The 23,575-nt window shown below is 36.2% G+C and overlaps 1 protein-coding gene across 2 annotated transcripts in view; it reads left to right on the top strand.

Annotated features, from left to right (window-relative positions):
• Positions 1-23,575, top strand: part of HMGCLL1 (3-hydroxymethyl-3-methylglutaryl-CoA lyase like 1) — a 76,241-nt gene that overhangs the window by 32,860 nt on the left and 19,806 nt on the right. For both annotated transcript variants that reach the window (XR_004979922.2, XM_036380481.2), the window contains exons 6-7: positions 8,837-8,900; positions 13,287-13,475. Coding sequence is in view for 1 of the 2 variants with exons in the window: in XM_036380481.2 (XP_036236374.1) it covers positions 8,837-8,900; positions 13,287-13,475 (253 nt within the window). In the remaining variant the exon portion in view is untranslated. The remainder of the gene's footprint in view (positions 1-8,836; positions 8,901-13,286; positions 13,476-23,575) is intronic.

Genomic DNA, 23,575 nt, shown 5'->3' with positions numbered 1-23,575 from the left:
TGCACACAATTATTAAAGTAATAAAAATAACAATATGCATAAACTGTGTTTGTGTTCATTTCAATACAGAGGTTGTTTCCTTTCTAAAGCACTATTATTGTTTAAAGTGTTATTTATTTGCAGGAAATGGATAATTTAGTGCCTTGCCCTAACTCCTTACTTGAGCAGTTGAAAAAATACTACCAAAAATAATTTTAAGGGGTTAAAATTGTATTTCCCATTTTTACTGGCAATTTACAATTTATGTAGTGGGCATAAATCATTGGCAATACATGAATCTTATGAAAAATGTACTCAAACAGTTGAAACTAAACTTTCAGCTTTTGCATGTCTTACTGTTACTACAGCTGCACTAACATTGACTCCATCATCATCCAGAAAATTTATGTTGTCAGCTGTCACATTTAAAATCTGTAGCACAGTCCACAGTTTTCTAAATGTTTACTAAATCAGTTCAAATGTTTATGAAGAATTGAAATGTTGCATATGGTCTTAGAAGTTGGGCCATTTATTAGCATCATAAAGGGGTGGGGTTCTGTTGGTTTTTGTTTGGGGTTTTGACTTAGTTTGGGAGTTTTTTAATACATGCATAAAAACTTTACAATAACATCTGGGACACACTCTGTGAAGACACTCAGCCAAATCAGTTATGAACTGTGTGGTCAGCTAATTACTACTGTGTGTCTTTTACATGTAAAGTGACACAAAATTTGTGCTGGTTTTAAATTTGTGGCTTGCAATGCATGATTCAGGTCCTATTAAAAATATCACAACTTCAGAGATTAAAAATTAAGTCTTAACAGCCAGTATTGATAAAAAATTGTGGGGAATGGTAATTGGAAGTAGTCACTTGGATTGTCCTTGTGTATCATGAATGTATGTATGAAGAAAATGTTAAGTAAATTCTGAATAAGGTGGTTTCTTCCAAGTTAATGTATTCCATTAAGCAAGATTCTTCTAAGTTAAGTATTCCAAAATTTAAAAAGACACAGGAATGAATTGCAATTAGTACGATAGAACAGTAAAGGAAGTAAGGACTGGTATTTTTCTTTCTTTTCCAAAAATGGTGCTTTGGGTCCTGACCATGACATAAAATCAGACTATCTCATTCTGAAACATTCAATAGTATATAGGACTTCCTTATTCCTAACAAAAAATGAACCAGGGATATAAGCCTGAAGGGTTGTAATTTTTTCCTTTAATGAAAAGTACGTCTCCATGGTCAGCAACTAAAAGCTGCATTTATGTCCCAGACCTGAAAAATGTTCATGTGAACAGTCCTTTTAAGGCCATTTGTTCAAATGTGAATGTGTATGCAAATGTTTAGAGATTCAGCGTTAAAAAAACAGATGCAAATGATTGCTGTAGAATACCTCTAGTGGCATTTCCTTACAAAGCTGCTGCTTCATAAATTAAAGCACATGCAATCACACATTAATTCTGAACTGCTCTATGTAATTCCTTTGTTTATGTCCTATGCCTTTTAAGAGGAAGTTGTATGATGCAGTTCACAGTACATAAAAGCATTTTGAACTGTATCACTATTTGGCTTACATCTGTGTTTGTACAGAATTCAAATACTGGTTGATATACTTGAAATATAGCAATATTTTTTTCCTTGAGAAATAGATAGCAAACCAACTATGCTGTGTATTTTTTAAAATATTTTTATTATTACCACCTTTTATACTATGCTATAATGATGCTTACAGGTTGCAACATACTTAATTCTTTGTTGATTATAGGAAATAATATTGGTTCATTTTGATGCTAATATATATTAAACAAAATATAATCAAGACTTAAAGAATTTATTTTAGTTATCTTTGTCTTGTGCTAATGATATCAGGGTATCTTTTGGAAAAGAAAGACGTGGAAGAAAAATTCTTTTTGTTTTAATGTACTTGCAACAAGTGGTTTTAGAAACTAATAGTGAAGTCTCTTTTGTTTATAAAGACACATCCTGATTATCGAAAACTCCTGTTTATCAAAATAATCACATATTTACAATTCAGTTCAACAACGTTCTTTTTGTCTTCTTTTATTACAGTCCATCCTAAGTAACTTGAGATATTTGGATGGCCTTACAGTAGCAAATCTTTTAGATGTGATTAGAAATACCATAAGAGGAACTCAGCAATTCAGTTTTGCACAAATCACACAGTTCGAAGCTGTGTGTGTCTTACAAATACAGACAGAAACTCACAACTCATATTTTCTGGTATTCCGGAATACTTAGGGCTCAAATACATGTTTCTTCACATTGCTTTAAATTGCCCATTTTAAAGACTACACTGTGTAGTTTAGCATACTCACAATTATTTTGAGAATATTTTGACTTATACTATTATCACTTTTCTAGATAGTAAAACCAGTGTAACACCTTCATGTCACTATAAGTGAGCCTATAGTTGGGGTTATGGAAACAACAAAATGTAGATGAGCATTTAATAGACTTGGAAGGAACACAATTTTGTATGTGAATGGTAAAAAAATCCACAGGGTTACGCAGTATTAAGCCAGCTGGAATCAGTGCCCTGGAGAGGTTTAAGGAGCCCGAGATTGCTGGAATAAGGGATGTAGTGAATTTCTCTGTACTGGGAACAGGTTAAGAAAAGGATCTTGGAGCCATTGTACTATCTCTATCATACTGGATGATTGCACTATGTGAAGGTTTTCCTGAGGAATAAATTTCTACCAACTTTTAGACATTGTTTTGTACTACAGAGAAAAAATATTAATAACAGGCCAGAAAAGCTGCTTTAAAAAAAAAAAAAAAGGCAGAAAAAAAGAAAAAAAAGAGGGATCGCTGTGGGAAGTAAGAATGATCCCCGTGTCTTCCAAAAGAGTAGCATCAATAAGATATGAAATGTTAGTATGAAATTATAAGGTAACAATGTGGTGTGCTTGACAGTATGTTACTGACAGCTCCATAGGTAACTAGAGAGAGTTACTGAAAGTTAAATGGTTTAGTGGCCCTTCATTATTGTAACAGCTTGGTTACTTTTTAGAGAAGTAGCTATTTTGTAGAACGTAGTTCAGCATTTTATCATAGTTCACAATTTAATAGTGGTTTTTTTGGCATTTTGGCATTTAAAAATGCTAACAAATATTTTTTCTGTAGTATTCACAGTGAAAGCATACATATTACTTTTAACTGGGCACTGAATACATGGAGAGATTGTTTCTTTTTTCTTTTTTTTTGGGGGGGGGAGGGGGGAATGAAAGGTTGTTAGGGGAGTTTTTTGGTTGTTTTAAAAATCAAATGTGAAAAAAAGATCCTGGCCTTATTTACACATTTTGGACTTGGCTTGGAGATTCTATTTCTGGAGGAATCTCCTTTTTCTCTTTCTTTACTTCTTTGTGTTTTTTCTCTCCCTACAGTAAAGACTCCCTGTTTTTAATAAATGGTTTTCTTTGGAAAGAGACAGAATAGATCAACCTTAATATTATGAATTCACCAAATGATAGGCATGTACATTTTAGCACAAACATCCAATAAAAATAAATACATCTGCAGTGAACATGGTAAATTATATGCAAACTTACACTATAATAATAAACAGGAAACAGCAGCATCTGAGTCTGCAACTGGCTTCTCAGGAGGCTTCATGCTTCCAGCTGTGGTAGCAGCTGTGGATCTGGCTCTGGGACTCCTGCTGAAACAAGTTGACAAAGGGCTGATTACAACATGGAGTTCAGTTTTTGCTTGGATTCATTTTCCCTTTAACACACTTTGGTTAAGAATGTTTGCTCCTTTACCCTGTCTGTGGTTTTATATCCTTCACTTCACAGACACTGGGCTGATGAGGTTATCACCAGTCCTAGTGACCTTGATCATAGGGACCTTGTGCTGTCTATACCATTTGTGGAACGTTGAAATTTGGTTTTTGCATACTGGAAGAAATTGAAAACTCTCTTCCTCTTCCTTCTCCCTCCCTATCCCCAGAGGCTGTTCAGCATTTTTGAGCAAAATATTACACAGTCAAGTTGTTGTGTGTTTTTTTAAATTTTGTTTTTGTTTTATATGCATAGGAAACAATTTAGTAGAAGACTGAATGATACTGATTTAAGCACATACTTAGAATTAAACACTTCCATTGCAGATTCTGCTTTGTGAACTCTTAGATATTTGCTTCTGCTCTCATACTGTGGAGTGTCTCTGGTGAATATTCTGACACCGGAACAGTCTCTTTCATTATGGTATATTTTTTAGTTTCAGTCCTGCTATCTTTTTAGAAAACAGCTGTATTCTCCAACTTAATTGAATTCACAAATTAAATCCCAGTTGCCTCTGTAATTTATTGCTCAAACTCTTCTCTTTCCTCTGCTGCTTTTCTTCACATAGGATCTTTCTTTTTCTCCTAAGAAAAATAGATAACTATATCCTCTTCCTTCATTCCTTTCTCCTCCACTGTCAGAGCAGCAGAAGTTTCTTGTCTACTTTCCATCTGTACCCCTTCCACTTGCCCCAGTGACCCCATGTTCTGTTCTTCCTCTTATTTCTTCCCTCCCTTATTCTCTTTCTTAACCTCTCACTGTCCTCTGGCTCTTTTCCACTTGCAATAAGCAAGCATTTGCCTCTTAAAAATTGCACCTTTGACCCTCCTTGGTCCTTCATATCATATCTCATCGCCTATCTCTCCTTCATTCCTAAGCTCATTGAAGGCGCTGTTTATAATTACTGTCTAGAGACCCTCTTCTGTGATTCCCTCCTATAACTCCTACACTTTGGCTTCTGTTCCTTGCTTGCAACTGCAACAACTCTCACCAAACTCCCTGATGACAAGATCTCGGAAACAGTAGTCTCTCCTCATTCTTCTTGATTTGTCAGTAGTGTTTGCTGCAGTTGACCAACTGTTCCTTTAACTTATGTCTTCTGCTGCTCTCTGTGGCTCTGTTTTGGTAATTTTCTTCTTTCCAAGCAGTTCTGCAGAATGTCCTTCAAAGTTGTTTCCCGTGTTGGAGTTATGTGGGTGGAGGTCTTGGGGCTTTGATTTGGTTGTATTCTCTTGTGATTTTAATGCCCTTTGGATTCTTTCATACCCAAAAATAAAAGAAAAATGTAACAGCCAAATTTATGTGTAGATAACAGATCTACCTTTGTATTGAAACATATTTCCTCACACATCCACTTAATGGTTAGGAAACACACAAATGCAATTACAAAACATCCCACACAGCACTGCCTTAATTCTAGATTTCCTGGCAAATACTCAGACTGGACACATGATTATTTTTGCTCTTTCACCCAGACGTGCTAGGCACTCTGTACCCCACTAGCAGTACTCAGTGCTTGCCTGCCTGTGTTCCAGCTTGCATGGAGTTTTCTGCAACTGACTCAAATTGTATTTCATTTCCTATAAGAATACAGTGAGATCTTTTCAAAACTAATTCCACAGGGCTTCGTCTTAGGCCCTGTGTTCTTCAACATTTTCATAAATGACTTGGACACAGGACTGGAAGGGATACTAAGCAAGCTTGCAAATGATACAGAACTGTGAGGAGCTGTCAACTCCTTCAAAAGCAGGGAGGCCATGCAGAGAGACAATGACAAATTAGGGGGCTGGGCAATCACCAACCATATGAAGGGAATGCGCCACATTCTGCACCTGGGATGAGGCAAGCCTGGATGTACAGACAGACAGAATGAGATGCTGGAACTAGTGCCCCAGAAAGGGACCTGGGAGTCCTGGTCAATGGCAAGTTGAATATTTGTCAGCAGTGCCCTGACAACCAGAGGGGCCAACCCTGTCCTGAGGGCATCAGGCCCTGCCAGCATCGACAGCCAGGCAAGGGAGGGGATTGTCCCTCTCTGCTCTGCCCGGGGGTGGCCTCAGTTGGAATACTGTGTGCAGTTTTGGGTGCCAATATACAAGAAAGATATTTGTGAGCATTCAAAGAAGGGAAACAAAGATGGCAAAGGGCCTGGAGGGGGAAGCTGTATGAGGAGCAGCTGAGGTCACTTGTTCTGTTCAGCCTGGAGGAGACTGAGGGGAGACCTCACTGCAGTTGCAACTTCTTCATGAGGGCAAGAGGAGGCCCAGACACTGATCTATTGTCTGTGGTGATCCATGGCAGGACCCGAGGGAATGGCCTGAAGCTGTGCCAGAGGAGGTGTAGGTTGGATATTAGAAAAAGGTTCTTCACCCAGAGGGTGGTTGGGCACTGGAACAGCTCCCCAGGGCAGTGGTCACAGCACAGCCTGACAGAGTTTGGGAAGCATTTCTACAATGCTCTCAGGCACTGGGTGTGACTCCTGGGGATTGTCCTGTGCAGGGTCCAGGAGCTGGACTCAATGATCCTTGTGAGTCTCTTCGAGTTCAGCGTATTTTGTGATTCTGTGTGCTATTTTATATCCTCTATTAAAAATGCTTATCCTGATGTATGTCTGGAGTGTGCTTTGCTCTTTTACAGCTGCATTTTAAGTATTTAGCTTTCAAATTTAATGTTATCACCACATCTCTACTTTTTATTCCAACTCATTAAGTGAAAATATTAGATAAAATTCTGCCAAGCTCATTCTTGATGAACTCTACTGAAAATTTGTTTTTTTCATTCTTCACAGGACTTTGTTGTCTATCTGGTAGGAAATTCTTTTCCTGTCAAATTCTTTCAGTAATCCCTATTTTCTCCAGTTTAATATTGAATATCTGATGCCCAGATAGATTATATCAACCATATTTTCCTTGTTTAAAATGTCAGTCTGGTTGCAATGGTGTAAGTATGCAGAGAGTTCATAATCTCAAACAGATTTGTGTATTGTAGCAGGCAGATTCTCAGGTCACCACATACTTTCATACCCCAGCAGGCCCAGCTGAATTATGTGAGCTCAGGCAAGTTTCTGCTCTCTGGTGTGAACCACAGGGAGTATTCTGTTGTTCTCGAGATACCTTTTGGCCTGCTTTTACTTTTGTTTGCCCTACTCCATCCCAGATGTTGTTCATGCCACATTATCACTACCAAATGCATGTCTTCTTGATCTGACATATGCAGCCATTAGGAACCTGTAATGATATGTAAGTAAAGAGAACATGTGCACATACATACTATATGTTCTGCATTTACTTAGAATTTAGTACTGTTCTTAATCACTTCATAAAAAGTGCCGTGGCTGATATTGAAAACAATTTCAGTAGATGTATGCAGTCACTAGCTCTAGGCACCGTAGTATTATGTAAAAAGCAATCCTTTGGGTCTGAAATTCTTCACACTTAATTTCATTTGAAAAACTGTATGCATAAAAAAATTAAGGAAATTATCCTGAATTGCTTTTCAGTTATGTGTCACTGAAAATCAGGACAGTGTTTAAGTGTTAACAGTAGCTACATTATCTTTAATGTAGATATGAAAATTCAGAATTTTGGAATTTAAACAGTGACATCTAAATTGGGGCTGGTAGTTAATGAATTCAGTGGCCAAGTTTCCAAAACCTGGTTTTCATAATGACATATAGATAATTGAAATCATGCCTAGTAGGCATCTGGATTAAAATTATGAGCAGGATGTAATGGACCCAACCACTTTTGTGGAAACAAAATTCATTTCCATTTCTTTGTCAGAGCTAATCAAGCTCTTTCTAGATTTAAGGTTGGCTTCATTCTTGCTCTTACTTCTAGTAACATGCCTTCATATAAGGGATGGAATATGCTCTATGTATTAAAATATGGACATTTTTTCCACAATTTGTTTTTGCCTGTTACTGATCCTGATTTCACATTCTATCAATCAGTTTCTCCTTCAACTGCAAAGAAACAATACATCCTTTACCCCACAGACCTTGACTACATCCAAACTGGCATCTGTTCAATCCCTTTTGCATTATACAGTGTATAATTTTACATTATATCCTTCAGTGTTGAGCGAAAGGGAATGATGGGAGATCGATGAAAGCTCTTGTTCTCCTATTAAGCAGTTGAGCAACCTCCCACTGGGACTGGGGCTCTGCAGGCCCCTGTTGTAAATCCTTTTACAGTCACACTTTTGATTTTGACTGGATGTTTCTGGTTAGTTTAATCATATTCCTGATCAATTTAAGATAAACAATTAGAAGTTTAATTAGAATTTCATGGGTCTTAATTGTCACTAAAAAGAGGAATTTAAACTGAATTCTATGCTAATAGAGCATTAAGGCTGAACAACGGAAGTTTGGTTGTGGCTTTCAGTTTTTGTTCTTTGTGGAGCCAATAGCTGCTGAGGGACACAGTTTGGCTTCTCAGTTTCTTCTTGTCCCAAGGCATGCCTAAATTACAGCTTGCAATGGAGCTATAATTCTTCTGGGGCACTGTGACAGAAATGCCAGTAGAGAGGGAGCATGAAAGGTTCCTCATTCACCACAGTCCTGATGACTTATGTCCTCATTACAGTTCTGATGAGATGGTGGGGCTGTCAGAAGTAGTCTGTGTCCATGGTTGCTATGATATGGATAGTATTACAAGGAATAAAGTGATATCTTTCTCTGAATACCTTGTGAGGGCAAGGCAAGGCCAAGTTTGAGCTGACTCTTGTAATTTCAGATGGAAATACCAAGAAAAACCAAGTCTCCTACAACACTGTAAACTTGGCCACCTTGCCAGTCCTTTAAAACTCATAACATATACTGAGCATAAATAAAGATTTGCATTGCTGTTTTGTGATCTGAAAGGAAAATTGATAAACCTTTTTTTGTCATCTGATGTAACTTTAACTTTTCATTCAAATCTTTATGTTGATTGGTTTATGTGTTCGAAATGATATTTAATCTATTTTTAATGTAACATGGATGAATACATACATACATATATACATTTATATAAATATATATAAACCAAAATATTGTGTGTTCTTTTTGTTACAGGTATGTGTCCTGTGCCTTGGGATGCCCATATGAAGGAAACATTGTACCAGATAAAGTGGCAGAAGTAAGAGTGAATTTCTGGCTTGTCTTTTTAATAAATCAGAAATATATGGAATTATCTCTACTTAATCATAAAAAGGTCTTTAATGGATAAAATTTAAGGAAAACAAGCAAAAAACCTAGCTAAAACTAAAACTTGGTGCATAACCTCACTTAGCCATATACAGTCAAATGTGAGAAAAATAGCATATTTTGATTGTTATCAGTCATGAGAAAAAATATTATGCAGTATTTCTCCTAGAAATTACTTAAGAAATTAGACAAGAAATTACTTAAGAAAATAGACTCAAGCACATATGTCAGTGGACTATGTTGTACAAAAGGGTTTCCTACACAGCTTTTTTGCTTTTTAAATCCATTTTATGCTGGAATAAGCACACTGTGTTGTCATTGTGCTTCTGGTGAGGGTCATGTGATGGATATGAACCAAAACTCACCTCCAATATGATTTCTTAAATTGCTCTACTGCCATGATGGAATAAGTTGCGCCTTCCGTCCCTGCCCCTTTTCCTCATTTAGAATATAAGATAAGGAAGAAGATACCTTAGTCCAGCCCTTTTTCCATAAGAGAGATGAGTGAAACAGAAGTATAAAATTTTGCAGGAAGGTAAAGAGGGCATCAAAGCTTAAATGGACTGGAAAAAAGGAAAGTGGAGTAAAAATTCCAAGAGGCTTAAGACAGAACATGCTAGCCTTCCACCTAGAGACAGACTTGTCTTCTCTGTTACACTTAATCACCTATTTTTGTCGATCTAGCAGAATATCCAAACCATTATTTTTTTATTTGTAGCACTAGCAACTAGTCAACATTTGTCTGATGTATTATGTTCTGTGGGTGGTTTTCAGGTCCTGTTCTCTGCATCTTCTTCTAGTCTACACTCCAGATGGAATTTGTGATAATACTTCCCCCACAGCATCCACACATACTCAGACTCTTTGGAAAAAAAAAAAAAAGCTGGAAGGTTGTCAGTATTTCTAAATGTATTTGTTTTAATATGAAGTGAAGGTTAGAAATGACACAGCTTTAGTTAGAGCAGTGATGACATACTGCTTACTATGTTCCCGAAAAGGCTTCTTTCCATGTGTTGCTTGTTTTTTACTGAGAAAAGCTCCTTTTACTAAGAAGAGCTCCTTCTCAGTTTGCCCGTGGGATTGCTATTTAATGTTCCAGACCTGTAAACTTTCACTACACAGCTATTTTATTTTCTATCTTCATCCTAATAAGTGTCATCTTTTGTACCTGTATACCACTGTGTATGTGTTCATGATAAAAGCTACCACATTAAATTTATTAATTCCATCCCTGATTCAGCAAGCACTGCTGCATATATGGAAGCATCTGACAGCTTTTGTATAAATACATGCACAGAATCAGCATGACCAAAATTACTGGCTGAGTTGCTAAACTCTTTCAGAGAGCTTCTGCTCTGGTCATCATCTCTTTGGGATGGGAGCATTTTGACTCCCTTGACTGTGTATTGCAATCAGCAGCTATGATTGAAAGGTTTAGACAGTTTCTTCTCCAGTCAGTAACAGTGACCATTTTCATTTCTTTTAAGCAAAATATTTTTTAACTGAAGCAAAAACCAATTAGAAGAGGTGAATTATTTCAGGCTACATGCATTATTACAGATAGTTGCAGACTACATTAATTTCTGGCATACTAGATATGTAACTGCTTTACACATAGTTATAAGTGAGTGCAAAATTCAGATGCCTTCAGACTTCTGGAATCTATCAAATATATTTGTATGGTTCTTTCTTTAAAACAAAAAACAAAATAAGAGTTTTCATATGCTAAAATAAATTGCCTAGTCCTGTTACTCTGCTGATTCTTGAAAGGAAGTCATTGCTTAACCATTTATCATTTTGTCATTTGAGTATTTCAACTTTAGGCAGATAAAGCTTGAAAGTTTTCAGAAATACTGTATAACATCCTTGAAGCCAGGTCTATAATCCATTATCATATAACCACATCACATACTTGGCTGTTTTTGTCTTTCTGCCTGCTTATTTCTTTCTTTAGCTTCCTTTTAACCTAAAGCAGTGAATTAATTAAGTTAAATATTATACAGGACACATTCTGACTAAACTATAGAAAATGTACCTACTCTTGTTTGAATATTATTGGATCATTAAAGTTTCCCTTGCAGCACAAGAACTGAAGGTTTTTTAGATTGTTAGTTACTTAAAATAATCAATTATTGGATTATCGGCTTTTTTTGTGTTTAATATAGGAGTATAGTTTCTGATATTTCCAGGAGTAGGACTGTTCACATGCCTAAGAGATTGCAGTGCTGGTTCCCCAATTCCAATTTTGATCAATGCTTAGTGTCAAGCAATGTTTCCAAACGGAAACTCATATGCGTAGCAAAATAGCTCAGTGGTGCAGAACACAACCCTGTTCAATCAACAAAGCTGAAAGCTCACATTCACATTCACATCCTGATTATGTAGAAAAACAGTATGTTCTCTTCTCCCACACTCTCCTCCCAAAAATCCACATTGAAAACTTACAAAACTATAGCTCACAAGTTGCCTTCTACTATGATAGAATAGAAAATTCAGTACAAAAACTCCCATTCTGCTTCCAAGCTATAAATAAAATTTAGATCTCTTTTTCAGTTTAGGTTGTGATGAGTCAATGATGATGCTCAGCTTGTTAAGTTTCATCCTCTCTTCTTCCATCTTTCAGAACTCTGCATTTAGGAAACTGAAAGACCTAAGGACTAAGCATGAAAAAGAAGTGAATGCAATATGATTTCTAGCAGTTTATATAGTCCAAGTTATGACTAAAATACTTACTAGAAAAACTTTGAATTGTGCATTAAAAAGAATAGGGGGGAAGTGCAGTACATTTCTTTGCCCTGGTCTTGAAGAAACACTAAGGTTTGGGATTTAACTGACTGTAATCCACCACTATCTGCAGATGATTCTTTTTCTTTCCTACAACAGTAGTCTAGTTAAAATGCCTGCCATGTGTTGATGATATAAAAATATGCTGTGAGATGAATCCCTTTTGCATTCCAGTGAATGTCCCTTTCTTAAAATGTATGTTGAATTTATGTGTATATTAACCAGGAAATCTGACTTTAAAGCACAGTTTTACCACATTTGCAATAGTCATAGCACTTCCAAGCCTTAAACAGGATGATTCAGACTATTTCTTTTTTTCAGCTGTTCTTTGAATTAAGTGAACAGCAATATTAATCCAGCGCTTCCGAGACTGCTGGTGCAGCACTTTGTCCGCTTCCTCAGACATGCTCACAGCAATCCCACTGATGGAGCCCTGGAATTGTTTTAACAGCAGACTGCAGTGTGACTTAAGATGTCTTTTAGGAAGAGGGTTGTATTTTTTCATCTCTAAACAGTTAGTTTCTAAACTGGGATTCTGTTCCAGTGGAGTGGTCTTTTGGGATCTTTCATACACAGTGAGGAATCCTAAAGGGGACAAACATATTGAGCAGCTGAAAATAAGGTGGAATCTTTCCAAATGAATCCAACGAAAATAAGATGGAAAGTGCCTGCATTCAATTCCTGAAGCAGTATTTTCAGTGAAAATATGATTTTGTGCTTCTGCATGTGTTTCTCTCCATGCAAAAATTATGAAGCCAGACCTGAGTTTTCACTCATGCAAAGAACTTCTTGAAGACGTAATTCCAGAAATATTTAGGGCTCTGCTTACATAAGTAAGACCTATTTGTATATAGTTTTGTTTTATACTAAGAAAATTTTTAAAACTTAAGGACCAGAATGTTAATTAAGTTGCAGTTTTCCTTTGTTAGTATTTTAATTTGATTTAATGAAAAGCAAGAAAAATTGATATTGCAAAATTAATGTTGACTGCAGGACATTAAAATTTCAGATTTCATTGATTCTTTTAAGTGCCAAGAGAAAGAAAAATGAGATTTTTTGTTAATTATTTATTATCTTTGTTGACTTCATGTAATATGCAAACAAAAGAACAGGTCTTTACCCTGCACAACTTGTAAGCTGAAAAGTACATGGAGAAAACCTAACAGCTGGGAAGTCCCCAGAGAGAAGAAAATGTTAGGAAAGGACTTGACAGAAATTAATTCATAATTTTTAAATTTTGCTCGTTTCGATTTCATGGGAGAGTCAGAAAGCAAGTTTTTGATGGATTTGACTTGGTTAGCTATTCCACATACAGAATGTAGCAGAACTATAATTTTAAAATAAGAGGATCTGTGGGATGTTCTTCTTCTATGGCAATTTTCAACAATGAATATAGGTTGTCTGATAAATAGATCCACCTCAGTAGGTCCAAACCTAAAACCTGTACAGAAGTATGTCCTTTATAGTGTTTGTTTTTGACCCTATATTATACTCTTTCATCTTGACCTCTTGGTGTTTTTCTGTTTCCAATCAGGTATCTAAGCGGCTGTACAGTATGGGCTGTTATGAAATCTCTCTGGGAGATACAATTGGTGTGGGGACGCCTGGAAGTATGAAAAAAATGCTGGAAGCTGTTATGAAAGAAATTCCTTTGAGTGCTCTTGCTGTTCACTGTCATGACACGTATGGCCAGGCATTAGCCAACATCCTCACAGCCATGCAGGTGACTTGGTTTTTCCTTTTATAATATACAATAATAGTATTCTTAGTTTAATTCAATGTGCAATTTTAAAAAATCCTGCCATTAAAGAAATCATTAGAAGAGCAAAAAGGCACTCACTAAACTTTAGGAAAGTACTCCTCACACATCAATGAGATCTGGTATTATTGCTGTTGCTTTTACCAGGAAATGTCAAACCTTATATATTAATTAACCTTCAGTTCCATGCAAAATCACTAAGAAACAGTTATGATTATTACATTTCATTGACATTAGATGAAGGAGGGACATTAAATAATTCTTTTCTGATATCTCAGATTCCAGTTTTCTTAGGAACAGCTGTATGTTTGTTTTCCACTAAACTAAAATTTCTGCTTTGTGGATGTGTCTAAAAATAAAATGGAATAATGCATAATTACATCTTGATTTCAGATGGATAAATCAAAAATATTGGTAGTTATGTACACAGAATATTCTAGATATTTTTATCACTATTCATATGCCTTCATCATTCTTTTTTGTTTATCAGTTATGCCTTCCAAGTAAGATTAGCAACAACTTTATATCTTATTTAATCAGCTTTCAAATCTGTGCCTAAATTATCAGAGTTAATTTCCATAAGAGATTCAGAGTAGGAAACAATTCAGAAAACAGACTGCAAGTTCTAATGTAGTTTTTGTCAAGATACAATCTTGAGAAATATCTTAAAATGCCTATGCTTTGCTAAGGAGAACTACTTTTACTAAGTGTTACAGAGTCATTAACTATTTACAAATTGTGGGCCTTTATTGTTCTGTTTTATACTTAATGGTGTCTTCTGTTTCCATGAAATTCAGGCAGTCATTTTGAAGGTCAAAGTTTCCTTTGTCTGACTTGTTATTTTGGCAGAGCTCATACTATGTTATTTAGCTACAATTGTGTTAACAGTGTTAGTGGTATACTCTACAAGAAGGAACAAGGAAAGTTCCAACATGGGAATCCACAGGTATTTGATTAAATAGGGAATGACAAAATCTGGTAAGAAAGGTTCTAACTTTTACTCACAGCATTCACTATTCACCCTTACTCACTTTTACTGTTACAAATGTGTGTGTATGTACCATGGGATAAATAAATTGCTAATTTCACAGTTAGCTTCAGTTGCAGATGCAATAGCTAAAAGCATGTAAACCCCTGAGCATGGGAGGAGTTGGTCATAAAAATACTTGAAGCATTGTTTTTCAAATCCTCCCTTTAAATAATTGCTGTCATGGTGCCTACTAAGCACTGAACAATGGCTATGCTTTGTTAACGCCAGCATTTGTTGTAAGTGATTCTTGTCTCATGTTTACCTCTTGTTATCTTTTTATTTAGTTTGTAAACCAATTGTGTAAGAGCTAAAGGAAAAAAAATCTCTTAGGTACCTAATGTGCAGTTTAGGATAATTAACATGCAAATTCAAGAGAGCAAAAGACTTAAAAAGAAATTCCTGTGCAACCTTCTCATATTTCTGGGAAGGCAAGGGTGCCTGAGACCCACCAGAAAACTTCCCTCTGTTGTCAAGGTCTCCTAAAGTACATGTCTAAAGGTGCAGTGGTTTTGGCTCAGCTTAACTTGTCATAGGGTTTGCCAAAAGTCCTTGATGAAGCAGGCATTACACAGCCTCTCTGACTGGCTTTGTGCAAGCAGCTCCTTGGCTCACATAGAAGAAGATCCCCAGGCTTTTGGATCCTCAAACAGATCCTGCACCTCACAGCGTCCTCTCTTGTCTCTGGTCAGAAACCCAAGGCAGCTAGCAGGGAATTATAACTCCTTCTAAAGCAATACTCCTTCTAAGACAGAGACTCCTAAATTGCAGGTTAGCTGTGTGGTGAAGTGCTAAAGCTGGTTTGTCAGAGTGCCCAGGTCACTTCTAGTCCCTGCTGTCAGCCTTGCCTGTGCTTTCCTTTTTGCCAAAGATACAGGAATGGCAGAGCACTGGAATAAAACCCCTTGTCTTTAACTCAGCTGCTGTTTCCTAAACCAATTCTTCTCAGACACAATTCCTTTCCCTTCCCCATTTATGGGTCTGCGTGACCGACACAATATTTCAGCAAGAGTGAAATGTGTTTGGGGGGTCATAGAAATAATAGGCTATAGTTATTGTTTGAAAACAAGTTTAAAGATCATTCAGCAGACAAATTACACTCTTCCTAAGACATTGCTGAACAACCCCAGGCTGAGTACTGTTGTATTGTATATTGTATTTCTTAAGAATTAATGAATGACAGCTGGAAAGCCACAAATCACTCTGCACTAATTCAGGCATTGCTTCGATGGGAGATCTCCTAGGAGTGGAAAGAGTTGCTGGTAATTCAGTAAGTGATTTTTTATACGGATCACATTGTTTCATGCAGGATTATACTACCCAGAATGTTTTCTTTCGTTTGGGGCTGATCCAAAGTCATCTAGAACTGACAGGCCGTATCTGTATGAGAAATTAGGAGGGCAGTAGTCTTGAAATTTCAGTATTCAGTTTTATGTATGTTGTTTTAACAAAAGGATAGGTAGTGAGAGATGGGAGAGGGATTAGCCAACTTTTAAAACATAAGTAATTTTTTAAATTGTTGATGCAAATAATACAGATAGAAAGGAAATTCACTTCATTTTATGAAAATAATCCGTGCAAAAATGTGAGGAACATGAAGTGATGCTTTGAAAGAAACCAGTAAACATTTAAAGTAGAAACATGTCTGGCTCTTGGTTACATGGCTTAATATAAAACTACCGGAGTATAGAATTTACTAAACAGACAATTCAGAAGATGGGAAATGATGTGGAGATCTAGTTAGAGGTTATGGTATTTTGAGTAAAATGTGTGCATTAGATAACGTGACAAACACATAGTGTAGCTAACAAAAATAGTAAAACATTTATAGGAAATTGTTACAGACCTCTAAGGAAGGGTAAAAAGATGGGTCAGGAAACTTCTTTCTGGAGAGGCCCTGGTAAGGGAGACCTTACCTTCTCTAAGGAGATTTGAGTTTCATTGACAATTGACTTCTGTTGTGCGTACAGAAGTGGAAAGGGGCGTGGAAAGGAAAGTGTTTAATGGAAGTGTTAAAGAACTCTTTTCCTGGAAAACTTTGTAGCTGCCAGAAATAGATTTGTCTGTCTTTATAACATATATTCAAACAAGAGAAAGAGGATGCTAAGAGGCAAAGAGGATATTTGTCTGGCTGTGATACCTGAATAAAAGAAACAACCACATTATTGTCCCATAGAATTTTATCAAATACAAATTGCTATCCTAATTCATTAAAATGAGCTGATCCCTACACTATGAGGATCAAATTCTAACTTAAAGAAAACAATTACAAAACCCTAATGACATAGAATGACCAAGGATTTTTACCACCTTGTGTAATCATGTTCACCCCACTGGACACAGAGAGAGGAATGAGGTTGATTACATGCCAAATGAAACTGCATTTTATGAGTTCTATTTTTTTCCAGAAAACAGGATTTTTTTTAAATATAAATTCCCTACTTTAGTACCAAAATCAGAATTTATCAAGCTTTTAATTAAACTTCTAAGGTTCAGACTGCAAAATCCAGATTTGAGGTTTTTATTACAAACATAATATGCCCCCTTTGCAAAAGCTTAGAATATTTAATAACATTTTATTAATTTCTTTGAGATCCTTGAATTTTAAAGATGAAATAAACTTAAGAGAAAAGTAAATCCAAATAAAAATGGCTGACTGCTGACCTTTTCCCTGCATCACTTAACTAAATTGATTCTAGTCTCTTGGTGTATGCTGGAGACCCTAACTAAACTGCATGTTTTTGTGCATCCAGTTTACTTTTGTAGTAAAATCTAGGTTGACTCAAAGGCACTCAGGATTGGCCTGGCTGTTTTAACTGCCAGAAACAGGAGAGGAATCTGAATGTAGGTGCTGAAGTTCCTGGTTTATTAATTTACAAGTATCATTTTTTACAGGAATAGAGCTTACAACAGCCAGCAGAATGAAATCGTAGAGCCTAAGTTAAGCAGTTAAAAAAATCCTGTGTTCAAAATTCCCTCCTCCATGATTTACATGAACTTCCATGCAAAACATTAGATGAGATGAATTTTCCACCCAAAACCATCTCCTGGATGTAGCTGTCCATCTTGTCCTTTTTTTTTTTTTTTTCCAAATACAGGATTTGGTTTTTATAGCTGTTGAGTTTGCTTGAAGTCAGAAGCTTCAGGTGCAGGTGAGAGGCCAGCTTGCTGCTGAGATCTCTTGTCCAGGAGCTGCTTGCTGCTAAGGATCCTCAGTGCAGGCTCCCTCTCCATCTGGCAGTGGCTTTAAACCTGAAGCTCTGGTGCTTGGCCCTTGCCTGAGCTACTCTGCAGCAGTATTGCAATTGCTCTTGTGCCATCTGGTACCTCCCTGATTCTCCTTCTCATCCTCACCTGCTGGCTTGACTTACTGGCTTACCCCCAGACCTGGCTGATCTTGTCTGATCCTGGTTATTGTGTCCAGAGCTGATTCCCATCTTGAATCTCTGACTCAGCTTCATGGCTTTCTTTTTCTGGTGATGTTGCTGCCACTGCCTGCCTGGCTATGGCTCTGGACTCCTTGCTTGTCTTCTTCTAGGGAGTTGTCTGTCCTTGCTGTGATTCAGGACAGTTGAGTCTTTAGAGAAGGGAACCAATAACTTGAGCTTTAAGGATGGCTTTTCATGGCAGGTGGTGCTGAGTGGGTGCTGAGAGTTGGCAGGTCTCATGTGCTTTGATCTTGGAGCTCAGCTGGAGGCTTTGTCTTGCAGAGGCAAGATATTCCTACTCACTTAAATTCAGAAAGCATTTCCTGGTGTCTGGGCGTACACAAAGCCCTAACAGTTCTCCACTTGCAGCTCTATTGGTAAAAAAACAGACTCAAGAAAGCCTGAGAAATTGGTGTTGGTGTCTGACAGCACTTAAACATCTCTCTCAGGTGCCAGATTATGTTTGATGACATTTTCCTCTTGAGTTTTCAGATCTGCATTTTTGTGACTGACTTAAGAGAATATACCTGTAATGCCCATAGTGATGAATTTCCAAATAAATGCATCATACGTTAGAACATTTCTGTGTTAGAACATTCACTGAACATTTGTATCCTGCAGTCAGTTCTATCACCTTGGATTTATCTGGCATATTTTAGTAGATATCTACAAGGATGAGGGCTCATCCTAGTTTATCCCAGTGAATGAGTAGTAGTTACAGCTAGAAGCCAAGTTAGATAGCTGAATAGAATAGAGGAGTGATAAAATAAAATAATGGTAAAATGGCATGAAAATATGGATAGAAGTGGTGGAAGGCTGAATGAGAAAAAGGCAAATACATGTGTATAGTTATTCCAGATAAATTGCTTCAGGGTGTCTGTTGGTTATTCATTATGTTTTTACTGAATTATACATACGAATGTGTATACAGTCACCAGTTAATCTCTTGATTTAAAAACAAGCAACAGGATAATTTTTTCAAGTACAGTTTTATGAAACTATGTTATAAAAAGTGATAAGCACAATACCTTTAATTTAGTTTTCATGAGTTTTATGTACTGATCAAGAAAGAAATAAAAAAAAAAATACCTTATCATTCTTCATTTGTAAGCAACGTTGTCTTTTTATTCCCTGAAAAGCACAGTCATCCAGAGCTATAGTGCAGTACAATGAATTGACACTTCTGTTTTAAGGCAGAGAAGATAGATAGGTAACTGTGAAAAAGTGTGAAGCCCAGCATGTACTCATTGTGCTAGGAATTCCTCCTGTAATAGTGAATATGGACCTTTTAGCTGAGGAAGCTGGTCCAGCCAGATTTGTCTGTTGCTACACACATCAAAAAATACTGTCAGTTCTGTAGTAACTGACAAAAAGAGCTTGTATTGACATGCCAGAATTCTTGTTTCATTAGTGCATTAAATATATTAGCATTCTGGGGTTTTTTTCAGCAGTGTGCTGGGGCACTCACTACCTGGCAATTAAATTATTTATATCGGAACCAAATTTTAACAGAGCAAAAAATAATCATGACAGTTCAGTTAAAATTTCAACACTGTCTTACAGGCTGTTTTTCTAAGCTAATAGGGAGATACTGTATGGAATTAAGGAGGTACAGGAGACAGGAACCCTAACATACATCTTGGGTTGTCCTTTCCTAATTTGACATGTCACTGTACTCATGGCTTTTTCTTACTTTTTATTATTTTATTTGTAAAACAGAAGTAAGGCTTATCTCTTTTACTTTGTGAAGTGCTAGGAAAAAAACAGAGGAACATCATCAGACAAGTACAGATAGTTTTTGTGAAGAATTAAAACTTAATTTTTGAAATTAAAATTTAAAAACAGAATAGATTTCAACTTTTCAGTAGAATGTACTTTTTAGATTAAAAAAGCTAAAGTATATGAGTGAGCAAATGATAAAAATACTTATGTTCCTAATCAAATTATCTGAACCCTGTAACCTTCCATTTCTTTTGTCCTGCACAACCTGGCACTCTGAAGACATTATGAAGCACAATGTGAGCATAGGAGAGACTTGCCATATAGAAGTATGCACATATTTGGGGATATTGAAAAAAAATTAATATGCTTGCATTCCTATTTTGAGGAAAGCATAGAGATGGAAAGGCTTCAGCAGACCTCACAAGTTTGCTTTCCTCTGCTGTTTACAAATATATGCCAGGAAACTGCAGAAGACTTAACAGAGGTCTCCAGAAACTAATTTCAAGGTTCAGATAGGGAAACATAACCAAAAATTCAGCTTGACTGAGGGTAGCTGTACAGAATTCAGGAAGGGCTGGTCATGCTTCAGTATTTTGCTGGAATTCTTTGAGGCAATCACTGCCAAAGAAGACAAAAGGATGTACAATGGCCAACACATGCTTTGATTTTTTAAAAAAAAAATTTGCAGTTTTCTGCAGTGGAAGTTCATGTGAAGGTGTGGAGGCATGTAATAAGTGGAAAGTTGGCTAAAGGGCAGGAAACAAATGGAATTATGAAAAGGAACTTCTTTAAGCTGGAAAGCATCCATCAGCAGAGTTGTGGATATATTGGCTTGCGCATCCTAGGTTTTGCTGCTTAAATGAATAATTTGCAATACTGTAATGCTCATGTTAAGGGTAATTGTTCTAACTTGTAGAAATTAATTTTTTTCAAATTTTAGATTTGAATTGTGAGAAACAGGATAGCTAGCCCAATTTGTAAGTGGAAATCTTGTAATATTCTAAAACATGCAAAAGAAAATGTTTGAGATCAAACATAAGAGAATGGGAATACACAAAATTTTAGGTAAAGCAAGAGACTTTACTGCAGCATGCCTGTTTATTTAAGGATATTCCTAGATTTCTGCTTTTGGATTTTTCTAAGAATTAAATTATCCAGGGCACTCACTGGGTATTTTCTGGGTCTGAAAATATAAACAGAATTTTTGAATTGTTAGCAAACTAGGCAAAATGTTGTCAGTAAAATAAAACTCCTTAGAAAACATCAATTTGCCTTTTTGTTTCTGTTTCCTTTTATTCCCCCTTCCCTGTGGAAATGACATAGCACTTAGCTAAAGCTAGCAATTAAAAAAGCAGGTGTTGGAGACAAAGAAGTACATGATATTGGGAAGGCATGTGAGTAGAGTTGTTTGAGATTGAAAGCTAAAAAGACAGGTGAATAATACTCTGAAAGCAAATAAGTTAGGGGGGAAATGGCAGGTGAATTATGCAAAAGTAGCAGGCTGAAGAAAATATTAATTTTCTTCCTCTGAAGAAAACTTAAAAAGAGGGTGTCTACTTTAAGAAAGTAGGAAAAAACCTTGCATTCAATCAAATGATATTGCTACTGTGAGCAGTCAGCTAGTTACTATTGTAAATGAAAAAACATACTGCACAAATGGATAAATCAGACATACATATGGGAAGAAAATGAAAACATAGGCATTCCTGCTCAAAATCTGGCAGATGTTTTCCAGTATTTTGTCTTTCCTTTTTTCTTTTTTTTTTTTTTTTTTTTGTACTGGTTTTATGTTTTTGCCTTTAATAACAGCAAAATAAGGAATTAAGCAAATGAACAGGCAGCATCACTCCTGCTCTTTTCTCAGAGCAGTACAAAAGAATTAGCAGCCCTAGTTTTACTCTTCTCTTAGGTCAGTACAAAAGAATTAGCAACTGCATTTTTATTGCTTTCTGCTGCTTTTTGCAGAATGTGCACAGTGTGTAATTTCTGAGGGTACTGTATGTTTTTGACCCCTATTCTTATGCTTCAGAAAAACTTGATAGTCTGAGAGTCCACAAATAAATTAATCCTTACTATTATTGTAACTGTTACAGTATAATTGGGGAAAAACCTAAATGGTAGACTTTGTTTCAAGGTTCTTATTGTTTGAATATTTTAAGATAGGAAGAGGAATATATTTGTTATTGTGTGTTGAAATAGCAGTGAGAGTTCCTGAATTAGATTTGTTTACATGCTTATATGAATAGGTAGCCTATTGGTATATGCATGTAGCCTGGTTTTGTGGGTTTTGGTTTTTATTTGAAATGAAACTTAGCTTACTATAAAGGATTACTGAATAATAGAAATGCACATTGTTTAGCTGCTTGTAATAAGCTGTAATATTGGGTTTCAGAATCTTTCAGACCTAGCTACTGAACCAAAAAACCTCAAGTCTAAGTCTGTTTCAGGATACTAAGAAAAGAGAGCCTTCATCATGTATAGATTATTCTCATCTTCAAATTACTCACTAGGGCTGACTTGCAACAGTAGACATGACTTTCCTTTGGCTTACAATCAAACTTCAGCTATCTTCTAAAGTATTTTTAAACATTTGATTTTTACATGCAAATCTATGCATCTTTCTTTATATCCCTGCAAATTCCTACATATCACTCTATGTCTAAATGGAATATTAATGGAAAATTATTGCAGCAGCTATACAAATAAAATTTGAAGTGGTTTTAGCTTTCTGTCTTAAAAGCAAAGATCATTTCTATACAAATAGTATTGAAGCTGTGTATTTATTTAAAAAAAAAATCATTTGGCCCAAATATTCTTTTTCTGTGCTTGTGTCCTCCTTGTACATTTCTTCTTTTTTGGAATGCTGTTTTGTTGTATCTTGCCTAATCATGTCTTAAGTGCTTTAATTTCTGATTTATTCATCCTGTAGGTGGCATTCATTTACACATTTCATTCTGCAGTGTCAGTGGTACATTCCAATTTAAGCCTCATGATCATTTTCATTAAATCTAGAACCATTAAAGCCATACTGATTTAGTTGATCAGTACCTAAAATAAATTTCTAATATTGCTTTCATTACTGTGCATCTTTGTCCTCTTGTGAATGCACTTTTTTCTATGCAAAAATAAGCAGATTCAGAGAATTTACTTTAAATGGTTCTCTGGTCTTCATCAGATTCTGTTCTGCTGCATCTTTAGTTGTCATATGTGGAAGTATAGTTTGAAAAAGAGAAAAGAAAAGGGAAGAAGTATCTTATTCACAAGATACTAATATTAATAAGATTATAAGAAACTTGCACAGTAGAGCTTGCAAACAAGGCTCACACAAAATTGCATAGAATATAATTTAGGTACAAAATTACCACATTACAGTTGCTTTTTAGGGTAATACTCCACACAGCCTGTCAGTGTCTAAGTCCCCTTCACTTTGTTGCCCTTTGTAATTCCTTTTTGCCATTCTTGGCCTCTTTGAGTGCTTAAGCAGAGTAAATATCCTGCTGGCAGCTCCCTGGCAAGAGGAAAGAATGATGTGAACAGATACCGTGCTCCTGCATTCACCTAACCCGAATGTTTTCCCTGGTACTTAGGTTAATTTTTTTTCTCTCTTTCACTGTTTTCCTAGTCATTGTTTGATAGGTTTAAGTCCACATAGCCAGAGCAACAATCTCTTTACAGAGCCCCTTTTATCATCCCAGCAGCGTCTTGTTTAACTTGACTATTGAAATGGCTAAAAGTCAGCATCATCCAGTTCTGAAGTGGATTGGGCAGCAATCCAGCTCTTTTTGTTAGAGACAGACATTCATTTTTTTGGACTAGAAACAAATTACTTCCAAATGCTGGAAATGTAAGAAGGCTTAAAAAAAAAAAAGGTTTCAGGTGTTTATAGA

This window comes from Molothrus ater, chromosome 3, assembly GCF_012460135.2.
Source record: "Molothrus ater isolate BHLD 08-10-18 breed brown headed cowbird chromosome 3, BPBGC_Mater_1.1, whole genome shotgun sequence".
Lineage (NCBI taxonomy): Eukaryota > Metazoa > Chordata > Aves > Passeriformes > Icteridae > Molothrus > Molothrus ater.
This window is presented reverse-complemented; position numbering and strand designations above follow the sequence as displayed.